The sequence below is a fragment of the Nanorana parkeri genome, unplaced genomic scaffold (assembly GCF_000935625.1).
Source record: "Nanorana parkeri isolate BGI_ZX_2015 unplaced genomic scaffold, ASM93562v1 scaffold573, whole genome shotgun sequence".
In the NCBI taxonomy this organism is placed as follows: Eukaryota; Metazoa; Chordata; class Amphibia; order Anura; family Dicroglossidae; genus Nanorana; species Nanorana parkeri.
The window spans coordinates 40308-59906 of NW_017306841.1; the positions used below are offsets into that span (position 1 = coordinate 40308).

The 19599-nt window shown below is 42.9% G+C and overlaps 1 protein-coding gene across 1 annotated transcript in view; it reads left to right on the forward strand.

The window, feature by feature from the left end:
* The first annotated feature begins 16093 nt into the window (after positions 1-16093).
* SSU72 (SSU72 homolog, RNA polymerase II CTD phosphatase) overlaps positions 16094-19599 on the forward strand; it is a 46947-nt gene continuing 43441 nt past the window's right edge. The window contains exon 1 of the mRNA XM_018562351.1: positions 16094-16278. Within this exon, the coding sequence (XP_018417853.1) occupies positions 16199-16278 (80 nt within the window). The 5' untranslated portion in view covers positions 16094-16198. The remainder of the gene's footprint in view (positions 16279-19599) is intronic.

The following is a 19599-nucleotide window of genomic DNA, read 5'->3' on the forward strand; positions in this document are numbered from 1 at the left end:
TACATCGGCGCAGGGCGGGTGGGGGGACACAAGACCTGTAAGTGTTACTGAATTGCAGCAGAGAAAAAATAGGTGGTCTGTTGCCCTGCCAGACAGGGCTGTGTTGTTGGGTAGGCCTGTGCAAATATTAAAACAGGATGGACAGAAATATTAGTCTACAGGCAGGGAACACAGCCCCAATATACACTGAGTGGCCAGTTTTTTATGACCACCTGACATTTTTTAGGCAAATTAGCTATAATGAGCTATAATTTCGCGTATGTATTTAATTTTTTTTTGCCTAGAGTTCAACTTTAAACATAAAAACTTTGTTGCGCTCACCATCATTGTGCTTTGCTACTTACAGAGTTATTAATCAGGAACAAACAGTACTCTTGACCTGCAAAGGAACTGATCTTTTTTAGCTTTAAAACAAGCAAGGAATGGGACCTTCCATTTTACTGTATTGGCAGGTCCTCTTTAACACTGGTTCATATCCAGGACTCACCACACTTGTGATTGGGCAATGAAGGAACAGCACATTATTGAAGTAATTCCTGTGCTCTTCCCTTCTGGAAGCAAGCTCACATGTGGACACTGCAAAAGCAATGGAGCCCTTATGGGCTCAAAGTGCTGACCTTCCCTTTCCCATTCTGAAAGCTTCTGTGCGGGGGTTTACAGGAGGCTGATGCCAAGATAGGATTTGATAAAACTTGCTGGTTTAAAAAAACTTAAAAGTGTAATTATTAGTTGATGAATCCATAACTGGGTTAAATGGTGGTTATTTATATCTGCCTGGAGTTCAGCTATAAAATGCACACCGTGGGGTGAGAGATTAAGAGTTGACATATGAGTGGTTGCTAAGGCACTGTATTTTCTGTGCTCTAGTTTTCATAAATCAATCTTTTGTATTGTTATATGAACAAAGGCTCTTTACGCACAATACTGTACATATCAGGGTACGCAAGTTGTAAAAATAACTAGGATTAGTTAATATATGGCGAAATCATTTTCCACCTTTTAGGGTTCATGCAAATGGGTATTTTAAATACATGGATATAGAGCTTTTTAAAGCCCAGAGCAAACATATGTGACACCTTACCGTCATACCTATTATATGTTCAAAAGTAGATGCACACTAAGTCATGATCCGAGTGCCTGACAGCTGTATGAAAAAGGAGGGGACCTGGGGGCATACCTTATCCCACCAGTTGAATGTCCCCCCCTCTCTCTGCTGGGGAGAGGGCCACCGGCAGTTAAGTGCACATGTCATAATTACGGACATGCGTAATGATGTCGAGCGGGTGATGACGTCGTGCACGCACGTAATGACTCCACGCACGCATGTAATGACGTCCCGGCAGGTGACATCCGGCAGCCGCTCCGGGTGACACCCAGCATGGGGCTGCCTCTGAGCATAGTTGTAGTCTTTGACAGCTTTCTGTAGCATTACATTCACTGAATATTATCTGCAGCCCTTTAGAGTTGTCAGGGCCGACACTTGAGGCCCACTACATCAGGTAAGTTGATCCCTTCTGCTATAGAGAGTCATTGTTCTGTAGTTTAAGATAAGAACTGGGAGGACTCCCCGCGATGACACAGGAAGTGTGTGCGGGATACAGGACACCCCTGCATCTCTGACACAATCGTCGGGTATATTTTTTAGAACTTATCCTAAAGATATAACAAAACACTTTCAACTGCATATTTTATAGACCACAAGAGAGCAAATAAGAGAAGTTCATTGTCAGGGTTTATATTCACTTTAATAAAAAGTCAAAGTCTTTCATTATATTTTTAAATATATATATATATATGTGGATGTAATTGTAAATATTGTAATTGTAAATATTTCCTATCAGTGTGTGTTAGAAACATTGTTTAAATGTATAGTTTGTAATTATATATGTATGTACATGAGATCAGCGATATTTGCTTGTTACATATTGTGCCTCCGACTTTTTAGTTTTGGATAGCGTAAGGGAGGGTTATAACCCCCGTCAGCTTTTTATGTCATCTGTGTTCCAATTGGGAGATTTCCCTTTACTTCCCATCTGAAAACCACAACAGAAAGTGAAAGGAAATCCCTTCAAAGAATGGAAAATCCCTGGAGGTCAGCAGGGCCACCAGAACTACATTGCAAAATTTCCTATATTTTCCTTTTCTGATGACAACCCAAAATTTGGAATTTTCTTTCACTTTCAGTGATAACGAACCCCAGGACATACATAGGGTTTTTTGTACTGCTGACAGAGTCAGCAGTAAAAACCTGACAGGTATTCTAATCCCTCTCCACTCTATCCAAATCAAAATAAAAAGTTTTGCCAGCAGTTGCCCTTTAAGGGCTCGTTTACATCATAGCGCATTTATTAATGCACATTGCATGTTGCCTTTTATTAACTGCACCGAAACACAGATATTAATGCTCTGTGTATGACGGCGCACTGCATTGCCAAAAATTGTGCAGCTGGGATTTTACTGCGCATTGAGGTATGCAGAGGGCCCTTTCAAAATGAACAGGCTGCCTTAACGAGCATGCATTACGGTGAACGAACCCTAATAGTCCAGCACAGTTATTGTGCTTTACTCAGATCTGTGATCAGCTTAATAATGGTTTATTAAATTGATATATTTTATCCATAAGTGTTTTTTCAGTATTGATTAAGCAAATATGCCAGCTGCACTGTCTGATATACAAAAAGCCAAAAGAGAGCCATGACATACCGTGATGTGAACATGGCACCCCAAGCAAGTGAAAAATGCAAGACACAAGAAAAATGACCTTGAGCTAGCCTTACAACAATTCAAAATGTATAGTCACTCAAAGTATACTGTAGCTTCCCTTTTACCAAAACGTAGAACTCTTGTTTGTTATAATCGAAGATGACAACGTTAATTGTCTAACATTTTAGCAATATATATTATAATAAAATATTATATAGAAATAATCTATTTTATCTGACCGATTAGAAGGTTTTATTGTATAGTTTTGTGTATGTATGTTAATCAGTGCCCACTGTGTAAGGTAATATTACAGGGTATATGTACACAGCATATCATCATCATCATCATCAATTAAATGTTGGTTTATTGTTTATCTGATTTCAGTTTTTTTAGTAGATGTCGGAGAACTACCGTATATACTCGAGTATAAGCCGTCCCGAATATAAGCCGAGGTACCTAATTTTACCACAAAAAACTGGGAAAAAGTATTGACAAACATGTCTTCACAGAATATGAAGTAACACTGACTTTGTGCAGGAGGCATCATATAGTGCCACATTATATCTCTGCCCCCCCCCATCATCAATGAAGCCCCCAAAGATACTATGCAAATATTGACTTTCTGGATGTCAGTATTTGTATAGCTCTAGCCATAGTTTTTGCTCCCAGGTAGCATTGCCTCATGCACTGTATACTGTATTGTGGAATGGTAGAGGAGTTTTACTGTTCCTCCTAACACATAAACGTTCAGGTTTCATTCAAAGGATACAGTGGAACTCTGGGGAGGGAGGCGAGCATAGAGGAAGCATGATGTAGAACCCTACTGTACTCTTATTAACTATTATGCCATAACCAGGGCTTGAAAAATGTTAGGATGTCTCACCAGTCAGTCACAAATTTCACCAGTCAGTATGACCTGACTATAGCCTTGCAATTTATGTTAACATTTTTCGGGGACAGATAGATCTTTCTTTTGGTGGTATATAATATAATATAATCACCACCACTATATAATGAAAAAAGTACCGAAAATTTTAAAAAATAAAAATGTTTTCTCTATGTTATGTTAAAAAAAACATATAAAAGACAGGGTCACTTCGGCTAAATAGACACCAAACATGTCAAACTCTAAAATTGCGTGCGCCCGCATAATCACAAAAAAATACCATACCCAAAATTGACTATAGGCGACGCTTTAAAAGCTTTTACTGCTAAGAAGCCCCCTATGTGATGGCCAATTTACACAGACAGGTCTTCTTTATGGAGAAATCAGGGTTCTCTAGGACCCCTAATATAACCTAGGTACCCCCAAAGAAGCTGATGAAGCAGAGATCTGCTTCACCAGCTTCCCTCCAGCTACAGAAGCTGGAGAATGACAGCTGAATGCGGAAGTGATGTAATATACATTACTCCTGCATTCATAGAGCGAGGAGGAGCTCAGAGGGAGATCATGTGATGATCTCCCGGTGATCTCCGGTGACAGAGCCGCCCTGCGGATGCCGAGCCCTCACCGGACACAACGAGGATCGGCAGAGGGGGGGCACACACCAGCACGCATATTACAAGCGATCTAGCATCTCTACAGCCACCCGCCGGATTGGTTGTATGTAAACCGCGCTGCTACTCGTCCGGCTCCGGTGTCCTCCCGTCACACACAGGAGAACGAGTTAATTTTCAAGCCCTAGTAATATGTGTAGTTGTTACATGCTATAAAGCCATCCTTGTACTGTCACCAGCTAGTGGCAGGTCTTTTCCATCATGTTTGCAGTTGTTCTGACTGACATATACACCCCAATACACATTGGAGGGAATTTATCAAAACGGGAGCAGACAAAATGTGGAGCAGATTTGCATAGCACCCAATCAGCTTCTCTCTCTCATTTTCAAATCTCAACTGAGCAAACTGAAGAGAGATACTGATTAGCTGCCATGCAAAGATGCTCCAGATTCTGATTGCTCCAGTTTTTATAAATTCCCCCCATTATATTTTAAAAGTACTATTCATTTGAGGGTAATGAGGGTCAATTTCCAGATTATAAGGAGGTAAGCCTGTAATACATTTTTTTTTAAATGATTAAAGTATTAAAATTAAAGTATCTTCAGTAGATTTATTGAGGTTGCAATCAAGCAGGAGAACTTTATCTCAAATATGTTCAGAAATAATTGGGAATGTTAAAGCTGTTAGATATAATATATTTATTTATTCAAATTCATATATTATATTCAATGGATTCTAAGCCAAGAATATTATAATATAAATAAAAAGTTTTGCAGTATTGTCAACTGTTAAAGCTGGCCTCCAAGAATAATGTTAAATACACTTCTGAAATTCATATGTGTGTATAGTCATAGACCTTTACCTGCCAAACTTGCAATACTGCTTGACCAGTCTTGTGATCCAGAAATCCCTACCTCATCCTGCACTCCCTAAGGCTATGTTCACACCAGATGCAGTGCCAGAACGCACTGTATCGCATTGTGACCGGCTCACTTTTTTGTGGGGCAGGAGGGGGCGTGGTGGGCCATTTGAAGTGAATGGCACAGTAGCTGCGCGCTCAGGCCGCACAGGATCGCAAGGCACATTTTGCCTGTGGTCCGGTACGGTACGATCAAAATGCTGTAAGGACTATTTTGATAGGACTGGACCGCAGGCATAATGTGCATTTTGATCCCGTGCGGCCGATCGCATTGTGGCCGGAGGGCGAGGCTACAGTGTTATTCACTTCAACGGCTCGCCACGCCTCCTCCTACCCCACAAAAAAGTGAGCCGGCCACAATGCGATGCAGTGCATTCTGGCAAGAATCGGGCCGGAACGCACTGCATCTGGTGTGCACTTAGCCTCAGACCCCTCTGCTGTCTACACTGCAGCTGGCCAATAAAGACTGGTCTAGGACTCATTCCAGCCTGTGATTGGACAGTGAAGGAGCAGCTGCACATCATTACTCTGCTTTATATTTATTTATATTTTATCTTGCTAGTCGGCCCTGCTGGCTCTCAAAATACCTGAACAATGCCTGCATCCAATCAGATTGTTCAGGTATGTTGACAGCCAGCGGGCCGACAAGCAAGATACTGAAGCTTGGCCCAGTGGGAGATTCCTCCATCCACACAGTTTAGCGTAGATGGAGGAATCTGTTGCACTTTTTCCATCTGACCATAGAAACTCTGCAGATAATCTATAGGTGTATGGCCAGCTTTAGATGAACAGCACTGTGCAATGCAGCACAGCCTGACTGGATCACAGTTCTCTGTCCCAGTGCTGCTGTGAAGGGGATTTGAAGGAGGCTAATGTCAAGACATATTCAGATACATGTACTTGCTCAGTGTAAAAATAATAGAAGTGCTCTTTGATGAAACTACACATCGATTAAATGGTGTTTTTATATACTTGCCAGGAGTTCGTCACTAAGATGTAAAATGTCATCAATTTTAGAAACTTCAAAATATATTTAATATATTCAAAAGAAGTTGTGTGGTAAATACCAGTGCCCACTCAAAATAAAGTTTTGAATTGGTATTCATCCCATATAAGCGAATGTCTGATTAGATCATATTAGTTATTCTGCACTATGATTTACCATGATGAAATAAAAGTCCATTGTCTACATGTGTAATATTTACTCTATATACTATAAATGTTCTGATACTGCGTTCTTGTCTTTCTATAAATACGATCTGTAGCGCTGTTCTTCAGGCTTTTTATGAGGTCAACATGGGCTTGAAGAGAAGATGAGGCTGTGGTCAGAAGAGAAATGTTGGAACTTCTTGCACAGCCTCACAGAGAAACACAAGCACACAGTCTGATATGTATGATGCACATGGCTTGGAACAGGAAGGACGCCACAGCTTTATTCTCTACCTTTTTCAATACAACAGAGAATCTACCATAGATATAACAGAACTTATAAACACTGCCATCTAGTGACCGAAATTGTATACTGCAGTAGCTGTTGCTATAAACACAGTAATGTGTATTCTAACAAGAACTGCTTTACCGATGGCTTCTACTGTATTGTATGGCTATGTATTGTATATAGCTATATATAGAGTAAACTCTGTTATCCGGTATTTAACTAACCAGAACTCTCATCCAACCAGAAGAAATATCCCTTATATATTCATTGTTCTGCGGCATGTATTATCCTGGAAACGATCGTGTGCCCATTTGTCTTAAGTGCGTCTGTTTATCTTAATTTGCTTTTAATTACTGCATTTCAATATTATTATGAAGTCAATTCAGAGTCTTGTTATGGTATAGTATGGGGTATGGCATTAGTTAGACCTATTTTCAATAGTAACTCTCAAGCAACCAGATACTACATTTATCTGGAATCTACCAATCCCTGTGGATGCTGGATAACAGGGAGTTTACTGTAAATATATATAACAGGGTTGATTTACTAAAGACTACTAGGCTGTTCCCCTTGCAAAGTTGCAAAGGAATTTGCAGTTGGGAGGGGAAGTTTCCTTTAGCTTAGTTTAGTGAATAAGCTGAAATTTCACTTTGCAAAAAATACCCAATCATGTGCAAGAAAAACAAACAAACTATTTTTGCTTGCACATGATTGGATGATGGAAGTTTGCAGCACTTCACCTCATTCATCAAGCTAAGGGAAAACTTCCCCTGCATAGTGCAAATTCCCTTTTAAAGTGAACAGCCTATTTGCCTTTAGTAAATCCTCCCCTATATCTCCGATTGAAACCTCAGGAAGAAGAGGGGCATATGAATTGAAGGATCTTCCCGTGTCCATTCACAGAACACCTTGCATTCTGTGAAAGGAATACAAGGCTTCTTGTGAATGGATGAGGGAAGAGGAGGGGGCGGCTACGCGACTCGGTCCCCGTTGTGTACTAGAGCATGAACTCTCAGTCACAGCGCTGGAAGAAAAGCCATACCTGTAGTATCCAGCATGAATAAAACTATCAATTGTACAATAACCAGCAGAGATCCGTCCATTTACACTACACTGTGTGGCTTTAAAAATAAATAAATCCTGGAATTCCACTTTAATACGCTGATAAGAATAACTATGTTAAGCAAATTTCTTTTACATGTTTATCTAAAAATAACGAAGAACACTATCCACTCCCTTTAAGGTGTCACAATGAGGTGATTATAGTATACGCTATAGTATATATATAGTATACGCTATAGTATATATAGTATATGCTATATTATTGTCTCATCCTAAAAAAAAAAATCAGCTGATTCCTTAATAGGGACATTAAATCATCTGTAATGCTAAGATGTGGGCTTTGATTAATGAACCATTTAATGTGAGCACAATGAAAAACAGCAAGCCAAATGATTTGTTTTCACCCTCCTTAAATGTCACTGGTGGCTAGATGACCGCAGTGGACTTGGAGTCATTTCCTTGAGGTTACACTCTTTACCAGGCTGGAAAACTCATTATTGTTTAATAGCACGATAACATGGATATACTGTATATGTTACTCTGACAAATTAGCCTGAAAAAAATAAAAATTGAAGCGTAATAATTTAATTTTTATAAAGGAAGAAGAATAAGGTCATGGGAATAAATTGCCATATTACATGCTTCTGGCCAGTACAAGCATTGTGGATGTTTTCTTTACTAAGCTGAACGGTGACAAATAAGTCAGTAGTGATAATATGGCTAATATAAGAGTCTTCACATTGTGAAATAGGATTGAGTGAATCTGCACAGGTTCATTTTGCGGGAGGTTCACTGAATCCTGTGCAAAATCCACGAAACCCAAACTTAGCAGCACACCCCATTGAATTCCATGAGGGGCGAATCTTGATGCTGTAATCTGGCCATTTTCAAGGTTAATAGTAGGGATGCACTGATACCAGTTTTTCAGTATTGAGTACAAGTACAAGCCAATAAGGAAGCCGGGCGGTGAGTCATTACATGCCGCTGGCTTCCTGATTGGCCAGGAAACCAGCTCTATGCTCCATGGTGGCAAGGAGGGAGCATGGAGCCGGCTTCCTGGCCAATCAGGAAGCCGGAGGCATGTATTGACTCGCCGCCCGGCTTCCTGTATTGGGATAGGTATCGGGAGCATTTGGGCGAGTACTCACCCAAATACTCGGTATCGGCAACGATACTGATACTAGTATCGGTGCATCCCAAGTTAATAGGCAAGCTATAAAGCAGCAGGGTAAGCTGGGCACTGTCATGGGGGCAATTTAACCGAACAAAACAAGAATTTAAAAAAAATAAAATAAAGCAGGGAGAGGGACCTTTTAATGAGACTTATAGAGTGACATGGGAAAAAACACCAAATCTTTAAATTATATGCCTGGAAGATGCCTTTAAGCATGATTTTCACATACAGCATCAGCAACGCTGTATTCTGGCATCAAATATATTTTAAATGTGCAAATTATTTTTTAACTTCTATATAATCGCTTGGCTCACATATAGCAGCAGCAGCCCAATCTGATTAATTTAAACTTAAAAAATAAAGTTTATTTTAGGCACATTTGGCTCCGACATCCAATTTTTCATCCAGCAGTAATAGGTCTGAATTAAAAGGTGGAAGTAGCACCCACAGCAGATGTAAAAGGTAGGGATGCACAGATACTTTGAGTACCAGTGCTGCTACTTGGCATTTTCATGAGAACTACCAGGGTTGCAGTGGTTGCAGCTGGGACCTGGCTCTGGCGCTCCACCTCTGTCCTGAAATAATTGGTCTGTATTGTTTTAGAAAAACTGTCACATGACCATAAAAGAAAATGTATCAGTACTCGTACTTGTAAGTACTCGGCAAGTACCAGTACTCGTACTCGCAAAACTGGTATCTGTGCATCAATTTATTTATATTTATAAAAATAAAATCGTACATTAAAACAGAGATGTAGAAATCCCAGGAGCTCCGTGTGCTCCTTACAAATGACAGCTGCCTCCTAATTTTTGAATTTTTCTCTAGTGTAGTCTTGGAGCTCAAAAGTATCGGTACTTGTACTCTTACTTGTACCGAGTACTGTACTAGGTATCTGTGCAACCCTAGTAAAAGGTACAGGAGAGTGTACTCCTCAAAACGATAAAACCCAAGTATCATGTACCTGGTAGAAGTAGTTGAGAAGGCCTCCTTTGCAACTCTTGTCCCGCACCCCTGAGAGTGGGGACAGAGAGCAGCACATGAGACATGGGATGTAAGACACTATGCCCGGATAAGTCCAAGAAATGTTTTCCAAGGAAGCAGATCAGAAAACGGCCAGTAGGTCACCGAGGTGCACTGCGGAAACAGGATGAAGTCAGACAGGCCAGGGGTCACACCAAATCAGGCAGCGAAGTACAGAAGCAAAAGACAGAAAAATAATTCAGGAACAAGCAGAGGTTAGGGACAGGCAGCAATCAGGCGTAGTCAAGGCAATCCGTGTCAAGGCAGCAGGTAACAGGAACTGGCAGATTAACAGGAAACACACACAAGCTGAAAGAGCATTCAGCAATGATCCACAGAGCAGGCAGGTTTAAAGTAAGTTTAAATAGAGCCATCTATCAAGGGAGATTGCATTATACCCTGTGCGTCAGTGCGCCTTTGAGCGTACGTTGCGCTGCATGTGCAGGCACATTAGCGCGTGTTTCCCGCAAATGCGGAAGACAGGACCACGTACATGCGCAGAATCACCCAAACAGCCAAGTATAGCCTTACAACAAGCCCTCAGCTTCATACAAACTGGCCAGTGGCACAACAGTTTGTGAGCATCTTTTTTGCAGTACCACACTAAATTGTGGTTGTCACGATCTGGCATCAGGCTCAGTCCAGTAGATGAAACAGCAGGCAAGTTCGAAGTCCAGGTTCGGTACACAAGCAGGTGGCAGCATTATAGAAGCAGACAGAAGCATTGTAAGCAATCAAACCGAAGTCAGAAGCCAAAAGGTATCAAGGTTTAAGTGGAGAGCAATAAAAAACGGCAGCCAAGGTTCGGTACACAGGTAGCGGTATAGTGAATGCACTCTAACAGTAGCAATAAGAGGCAAGATATTGGCAGGAGCAAAATAATCTGGCAAACTGGAAGTGCAGAGGCATGGCGTAAATAGGAAGTTCACGGGAGGAGCAAGGAGTTCAGCAGAAAAGTAGATTGCACAAGAGATCAGACAAGGAGCTATACAGTCGCTCAGCAAGAAGAGCCACTGCCAGATACAACAGAGGCCTTGGGTTTACATCTGGATCCTGACATGGTTAGTGTCAGGACTGAAAGGGACATGGTGGGTTTTATTTTGCAATAATGTGTCTGAGAGACAATAGCCACAAATATTGATCAGTGGCTGGACAGTATGTAAGCAACTTGGTTAGGCTGCAATCTAATAAGGAGAGATTACACAGGTTTTATTTTAGAATAAGAGTATATTTGCAAATCTGGGCAGGGATGGCAAGGCTGTGACTAAAACCCTTACAAGTGTTCATTCCAATGGTCTACTGGGTGCACAAGAATGCACCACTGGCTCAAGGTGGCCCAATGTCATATCAGAGAGGACCTTCAGTACATCCTAGGGGATTAGTGACTGAGACAGTCTCAGGATCACAGAGGGCTACCAAACACCATCTGTAGAGTTTACTGATAAATCAATAGCTTAGCTAAGGCAAGGCCAAACATTTTTGGGGTATATAGGGTAATGGCAGTGTGGTTGTGGTGCACATGAGGTGAGGGTGTGATGTGTTTTGGGTGCAGTGTTTTTACTTTTTTGTCATTCTTTGTCAGAATATGTTTTCTCTATCACAACTAAATCACATTGTCAATATGGCTGCTCTGAACCCACCCTTTTAGAGCAAGGGAGCTGGCTTATCCAAGAACCCCCTTATTGGCCCTTCTAAACCAGCTGACCTAGGCAGCGCAAAGATTAGGCAGTGCATTATGGTTAGTATGGTAAGTACGATCTGCCTGTCCAAGAGGAGCAGATTGTACGTTTTTTTAATTACTTTACAACCATCGCAAGACTAAGGTCTTGCGATGGTTGTAAAGTGTATGGCCACCTTCAGGTAGGACTTTTTACTTTTGAAAATGGAGTACAGGTTTACTTTAAGGACTTCTGGCAACTATGATAAGGTTCTACTATACACATGTATGAATGAGGCCAACAATTCGCAAAAGCTTACTGCCATCTAGTGTCTATGAGTTATGACGCAGGGAATATAGATCATAAAATAAAAGGCTTTCATTTTTTCTCTACTGGAATTCATTACTTACAGTTTGGCAGAATATATACTCACAGTGCACTTCAAAAGCTCAAAAAATATAAAGATTGTTAAGCTATTGCCCATCACTGACTACGAATACCAGTACATTCACTGCTGCCATCTGGTTCAAGTCCCTAGACAAGAGAAAAAGGGGGCGTTGTTTGGGACTTTGCAGGTTGGGAGCCTGAGACTACTGCTAACATCACTTTGTCCTTATGGCAACCTTTTCCTAATGAAAGTATGGGGAGTACCATTGCTCGCCTAAAAAGCTAGTTGTATGGCTGTTATGCTGATCCTCTGACTCCTAACATGTACATACACTGAGTGGCCAGATTATTATGACCACCCCATCAGTACTTCGTTGGGCCATGAGATGACTCCACGAGATGTTGAAAGGTGATGCAAGGAATCCGACACTGCACTGTTGCCCTTCTGTTGTCTTGTACCAGTCTTGCCACTCTCCGTTCTGCCCTAACATTGACTAGTCGCTGAAGGCCACAATTCGCACGTTCAGACCCAGATTTTCGGCTGACAGTCCAGTCTTTAAACACTTTAACAACAGCTGCTCTTGAACATTTAACGAATTCTGCTGTTTTGCTGATACTCGATCCATGGCTCCGAGCGCCAACAATCATCCCACGTTCAAAGGCTGTTAGATCGCGTTGTTTCCCCGTATCTTCAGAAAAACAAATCACTTCTACTGTCGTGGTAAACAACCTGCTTCCCTATTTATAATGGTCTGGCCCTCTAGCAACTTCAGCGCAAAATTATAGCTAATTTGCCTACAAACGTCAGGTGGTCATAATAATCTGGTCACTCAGTGTATATCAGGACACTCAAAGCAACATGAGTAGGCCCTATTGACATGCTTGTCCTGGGTTAGCATTAAAGCAACAATGAGAAGTCAGCAATGGTGGCCTCTGTTTTTTCTTTCAGGAAAAGTGTGGGTAACCCCTGAACTAAATGATGAACTTCTCTTATTTGCTCCCTTTTGGTGTACAAATATTTTTATTGAGGAAGAACAGAAATACATTCCATCCAGAAGGAAATAGTACCAAAAGGTTCATGCGGTAAAACATTACTTTACATCAATAGAACGGCTTAATGGTGGGTTACAGTGGGACAGCTGTGTGAAAGCCAATGAAATGCATCAATATAAATCCAAACAGAACATGTTAACTGAAGACAACATAAATCCCCCCTCCCCATAAGCCTTAATGAGCAGAAGGAGTTTGACTCTGCTAATCCAACATCTGGATCGGCTTAGCCGAACCTCCAGCAGGCTACTCTAAGGATAAGAGAGGAGTACATACAAAGAGAGAGGAAAAAAGAGAAGAAAAGAGAAGAAGAAAAGAGAAAGAAAAAAAGAAAAAGGGGGGCGCACGCACAGGGAATTGGGGGGGGCCACGTCAGCCAATCAGCTCACGCGTAACAACCCAATGGTCTTCGCATCCTGACACGCGGGTTTATACGAGCGAACCGATTGGCTGAAGATGAAATTTTTCATCTTGAAACACTCAGCTATGTGAGCTCTAGCAAGCTGACATGCCGGAGCGAAAATTGCAAGACACACTGCATGTGTGCCGCCACTTCCCTTTGGATGCAGTGTGTCACGGGCTTTAGCCTGTCTCCTCCTCTGCTCTATGGTGAAATATCCCTCAGCATCTTCTCATCCTATACACTGTACAGGACATGGCCACTTACTGGATACTGGACCTTAGACTGCTGGAGTGGAGGGAGAGCAAGGCTGAAGGCACTTGTCTAACAGTGAGGCGAGGGCATTCACCGACCTTTTGTGACGTATAGCTGCGGGGTGTGGAATGCGCCTGCCGCACCTTATTGGGCCTGTAGAGGTTGGTGGTGAACACAGTTTTCAGTGGGCTTGGGTGTACTCAGGTGAACTGGGTTCACACCAAGCCCTGGCTCATCACTTGTCAGACTTTTCTAGCAGACCGGTCAGGTAAAGACTAAAATTGAGCATTTCATAGGCTATGCCCAAGGTCAGTTTAAATGGACAGCCAGACAAATGGCATTTTCAGAAGCTCAGAAATGACAAGCCCCATATTTCTCTAATGACAGGTTTCCTATACACTAGTACCATTCACAGGTCACTTGACTGATGGCAACTCACACTTTGCAAAGGCTTGCTGCCACCTAGTGGTTGTAGGTGATACTGATATTAACAAATATATAGACACACACACACCACACACACACACATCATAGTTTGCAAGTAGGGTTGCCACTTTTTCTTCAAGTGAAACCCGAACACTCTAGCAACATGCGGGGATTTTTGGGGGGAGAATGAGTCATGGCTTATTCAAATGTAAATAGTGCCACCCATTCATACGTAAATATCACAGTTGAGACTATTTTCAGTGGGGGGCCAGTAGCCCCTGTCTTAATTTTGGTTGCCCCAGTCTGTCTGACATCTTGTGTCCGGGTTTTAGCTGCCATGAAACCCGGACACAGCATTCAAAACCCGAACTGTCCAGGTGAATCCTGGACAGGTGGCATCCCTATTTGCAAGTGTTGAGGATCAGTGCTGCCCCCTTTAATGGAGTTCTAAAGTCCCAGCATACACTCTCCTGTTATAACATCAGCATTGTAATAGGAATACACACTGGAGATGTGTCTGATAATGAAATCAAAGCTTACTTGTATAAATCCCTTTTATGTAGTGAGCGCTGCCTTCCATCTGCCCATCACTTTCATCAACTTCCTGGATTCCCAGCATGCTTTGGCTTCTTTCCCTGCTGTTTGATGTGATGCAATCTCCATTTCTCAAGACTACATATCCCATCGTGCATTGCTTCCAGCAAGTAATGATAAAGTTACATTGTTCAGATGACAAATCAAAACAGCTCACAATCAATGTAAAGAAACGGAGAAACCAGCCATTTCCCTTGAAATTATACTTCACTTGATTAAAGTGTACCCCAAACTTCTTTATCTTCAGTTTTCAATAGAATGGGGAAAGGTCGGAACCCCTGTCATGTTTTGCTGTTGCAAAATCTGCAACAGGGAACATACAACAATAAAGAATTGTATTTTTACTTGTGTCGGTGGTGCTATTAGAGATTTCCCCTCACTTCCTGCACTGGGTTCAACCTTATTACCAGACAGGAAGTGAAGGAATCCCTCCAACTGCAGTAAACCCTGACAGAGGTTCTAATTAGAGATGCACTGATACCAGTTTTTCAGTATCTAGTAACAATATATTTTTTTGGTACTCGCCAATACAGAAAGTCCCATTAAGGAATCCGGGTGGCGTGTAATGACTTGCCACCAGGCTTCCTGATTAGCCGGGAAGCCAGGCGGTGTGTAATGAGCCGGGAAGCTTTCTCCATGCTCCCTCGTCACCAAAATGGTCCGGCACAAAGTGGTGAGGGAGAATGGAGACGGCTTCCCAGCCAATCAGGAGCATGTAATGACTCGCCGCCCGTCTTCCTGATACTAGAAATTCTGGTATCAGGATAGGTATCAGGAGCATTTGGGCGAGCACGAGTACTCGCCCAATTACTCGGTATCGCCATTTCTAGTTCTAATCCTTCTCCTCTTGTTCCAAAAGGAAACAAATGGTGTAAAATGCATGGAGCTCTTAATCCTATGAAACTGCATGTGCATTTGTCCTGTTCAAAAATGAGTGTTAGTAGCATATATTATTTGCAGGTTGAATGCAATATCAGGAAAGTACATTATGGCCACTAGATGGAGCTGAGGAGCACAGGACATAAGTATTTATTCCCACTAACCCTTGGCTCCATCCAGTGGCCATAATGCGGTACTTTCCTGATTCAGTTAAGTTCAGAGGCAGGCAACCGCGGCACTCCAGCTGTGAAGAAACTACAAATACCATAATGGTTTTGCCTTTGGGAGTCATGCTTCTGGCTGCCATGGTCTTGCAAATCCTCATGGGACTTGTAGTTCCAAAACAGCTGGAGAGCGGACGTTGCCTACCCCGCATTATTGAATCACCCTTGGGTTTTGGGCACATTTGTATGTAAAAAATGTTGATCGGTGTGAAAAGAGACAAATAAAAAAAAAGTCCAGACAGGGAGCAGGGGAACTAGGATGTGTTTTGCTTTGCGTCAGGCTGGTGGAAGGTTCTCTTTGAGAGGCCAGCCGAGGGGAAGTCCGCCGCGATGTGGCAATTTCCCGCATTCCTCACACATCACATCATCTCCCGCCCTCTTTACTCGTCACTTCCTGGACCTCCCCGCCGCCATTTTAGTTCCTGGAGAAGGCGGAAGCGCCGCCATCAGCTCGAGCTGCCTGTTGTGCAATTGGCAGTACGCAGAGACTCTGTGGGCCTCAGTCGCCATCATGCCGTCCACCCCGCTCAGAGTGGCCGTGGTGTGTTCTAGCAACCAGAACCGCAGTATGGAGGCGCACAACATTCTCAGGTAACTCCGGACGACGCCTTAATGGCCGCCACGGCTCCCTCTCTTGTGCTATGACATGTGAGGGGCCCGGGGCCCCTTACAGAGAATTCACTACCAAAGAGAACCTGTCACCTATCAGCTGTACACATTGAGATGTTTTACCTCAGAAGCCACAAAGCTCAGAGTGGCTGCATATGGCCGGAGTCAGGTCACAGAATGCCTCCCCTCTACCTGGGGTGGTTACCTTCAGGCCTATGAGGGCGACCAGGTTCCTGACTGGAAGGATTTACACCTTCTGAGGGGAACTTATCCAAACTGGAGCAGAGAGAAGCTGTTTGGTTGCTATGGGCAACCGCTCTGGATTCTGTCTGCTCCAGTTGTAATTGCTACATTTTCTGTTTAAAATCAATTAAAACACATGTTAAGGCACTGTGCATCCATGTGTCATAACATGCGTGTTGCTGTGTATCTAAAGGTGTTACTTGGCATTTAATGGGTCTGGTTCATCTATATGCATCGCAGTGCATCATAGGTAAATAGGTCAGGTATGTGGGGTCTTTTCACCTGTTGATGTGTGTTGTGGGACCTATAGAAGTCTTGTGGTGCATGAAAATGCATGTAATACGGTCCATTTCCCATAACGTCTTCCAGGACAGCATCACAAGTGCTGCAAATGCACGATTACAGAGACCCATGTGTTAAATGGCCGGCTCTTCTAACCTCTCCCCACCAGCTTCACGCTTGCTTATGACACTGCGGCAGACACAGGCTGGCAGTGCCACGAGGGAGCATGGAGCTGGCTTCCTGGCCAATCAGGAAGCTGAGCAGCGGGTTATGAGGGTTCTATGTGCCCTGTTACCACCGTAACTCGGTGTCATGCATACAAATGCAGCATGTCTGCATTTTAACACAGCACTACTTGTCATTGTGATGCCCTGCAATGTATGGAGTTGAATGGAATGTCATTTTGTGACCTTTCAAAGTTGAAAAAAAGAGTTAAACTGTGCAATGCATTGCAACAAATTGTGGTTAGAGGAGGCCCCCCCCAGAGGTAAGTAAGCCAGATGGGGGTTGTAGGTTGGCTCAGGATCGCTAGGGTAGGGCATTGTTGGGATCCACCCTAAGTGACGACTGGCTCTGGGGGCTCCTCCCCTGTCTTTCCCCCAAGTGAGCGCTGGAGGGATAGACAGGTAAAGGAAGGATCCCTGCAGGGAACGGTGACAGTCATTGCTCTCTGCAGGGAGGAGACAATGAGCTGAGCAGTCACTTCATTGCTCAGCTCTCGGTATAGAGTTGGCGTGTGACAGCTGCAGTGTCTAATGCCAACTGTGACCTTACCCTCCCTGCACTTCTTCTTTAAAGGAGAACTATGGGGTCACTGTTTTTCTCCTTAGGGTAACGGGAGGACACAAACTAGCGTCCTCCCGTCACCCAAAGCTCAGTATACCGTGAGCTACAGCTCACGGTATACTGAGACGCCGGAGCAGATCCTGACATCTATGTCGAGATCCGCCCAGCTGCGTGAGTGACAGCTGGCTCTGCCTATCTAGAGGCAGAGCCAGCGGTACCCGTCCCGTCCGTTCCTCCAGTCAGCGCTGGTGGATCGGGGAGGGGGGAATCCAGCCCCTCCCCTGTCACGTCACAGAGCCGTGACAGGATTGAGAAGTGAGCGAACACCGGTATGTGTTCACTCACTTCCCGATAGTTCTCCTTTTAAATACTTGAAGACCAGGTGTTTAGACCCCCTTCCTGTCCAGGCCATTTTTCAGTATTCAGCGCTGCGGTACTTTGACTGACATTTATTGCGTCATGCAACGCTATACTGAAATTAATTTTATACAATTTTTTGGGGGGGGCAGATAGAGCTTTCTTTTGGTGGTATTTAATCATCACTGCGAGTTTTATTTTTTCTGCTATATTTAGGTAAAATTACAGAAAATGTTGAGAAAAAAAAAGTTCTTTTACATTGTTAGGAAACTATTATTATTATTACCCAATTATTTTGGTAAAATAGACACCAAACATGTCAAGCTTAAAAATTGCGCGTGCCCGAGAAATCGCAAAAAAACTACCATACCCAAAATTGACCATAGGCTACGCTTTAAAAGCTTTTACCGCTCATCAGTTTAGTGTTATCAGTGATTGATGGTCCTAAAATTATTGCTCTCACTGCGACGTTCGCGGCGATATGTTACATGTGCGGCGTAATGGGCGAAATCGTCGTTTTCGCAGACATGCGCACCTGACGCATGTTTACATGCGTGTATGGGTGGGGACTTTAAAAACATTTTTTTCATGTCTAACTTTAACTTTTGTTTCGGAAACTTACATTTTCCTATCTTTTTTTTTTTGTCATTTAACTTTATTGCTATCAGATACGGGGCTAAGAAACCCCCTTATGTGATAGCAAAATAAGTGACAGGTCCTCTTTATGGAGACATCAGGGTTCTCCAAGACCCCTAATGTCACCTAGGACCCCCTTGAAGAAGCACAGATCTGCTTCATCAGCTTCTCTCCAGCATCTGAAGCTGGAGAGTAGAAAGGCATCATGGCACACGTTTGTTTTGCTTTGAAGCTGGAGAGTGACACGAGAATGCGGAAGTGATGTAATATACATCACTTAGGTGCGGCGCGCACGAGCGGGAATGACGCAACATTTAAAAACAGTTAAATACTTGTTATCTCTAGGGGTAGAGGAATAAGCTTTTCTCACTATGGCAGGCTTCCAGTGCTTGCCTCTTCTCCGATGCTTCGGGTTGCTAGCAGTCCTGCATTGTAGGTGATGACATCTGAGTTTGACTGACGGCCAGAGCGCTGAAGAGAAAAGGCTTTGGGAAACCTGTTGCTTAATGTGGACGAAGGCAGCCAAAGCGAGGAATGATGTAAGCGTTACGCCCTATTTCTCTACTCCTAGATTAATGATCACTTAACCCTTACAGTTCATGGAGGCCACAAAGTAGATCTCTAGAAAAAAATATGGATTGATTCTGCCATAAATCCAGTAAACTTCTTCAAATCTGCTTGGGGCTTCTGGGCAGCTGGGGCAGTATGTTGTCAGTTCTAACATACACTTTTTACAATTGTCTGTAGCACCCTTGTAACATTGGTATCAGTTGAAACTGAAACTTTAGTCAAGGCTGTCCATGAACTGAAACTTTAGTCAAGGTTGTCCATGAACTGAAACTTGCAGTTTTTTTGTTTCTGTTGCAGAAAGCAGGTGTTCTGCATTTATAAATAACACTAATGGACAATCCACTTAATTCCCCTGACTGCAAAGAATGCTGTGTCTAAGAGCTATTACGCATCAGCCCCAGTGCATTCCAGCACGATTCGGTGCCTGAA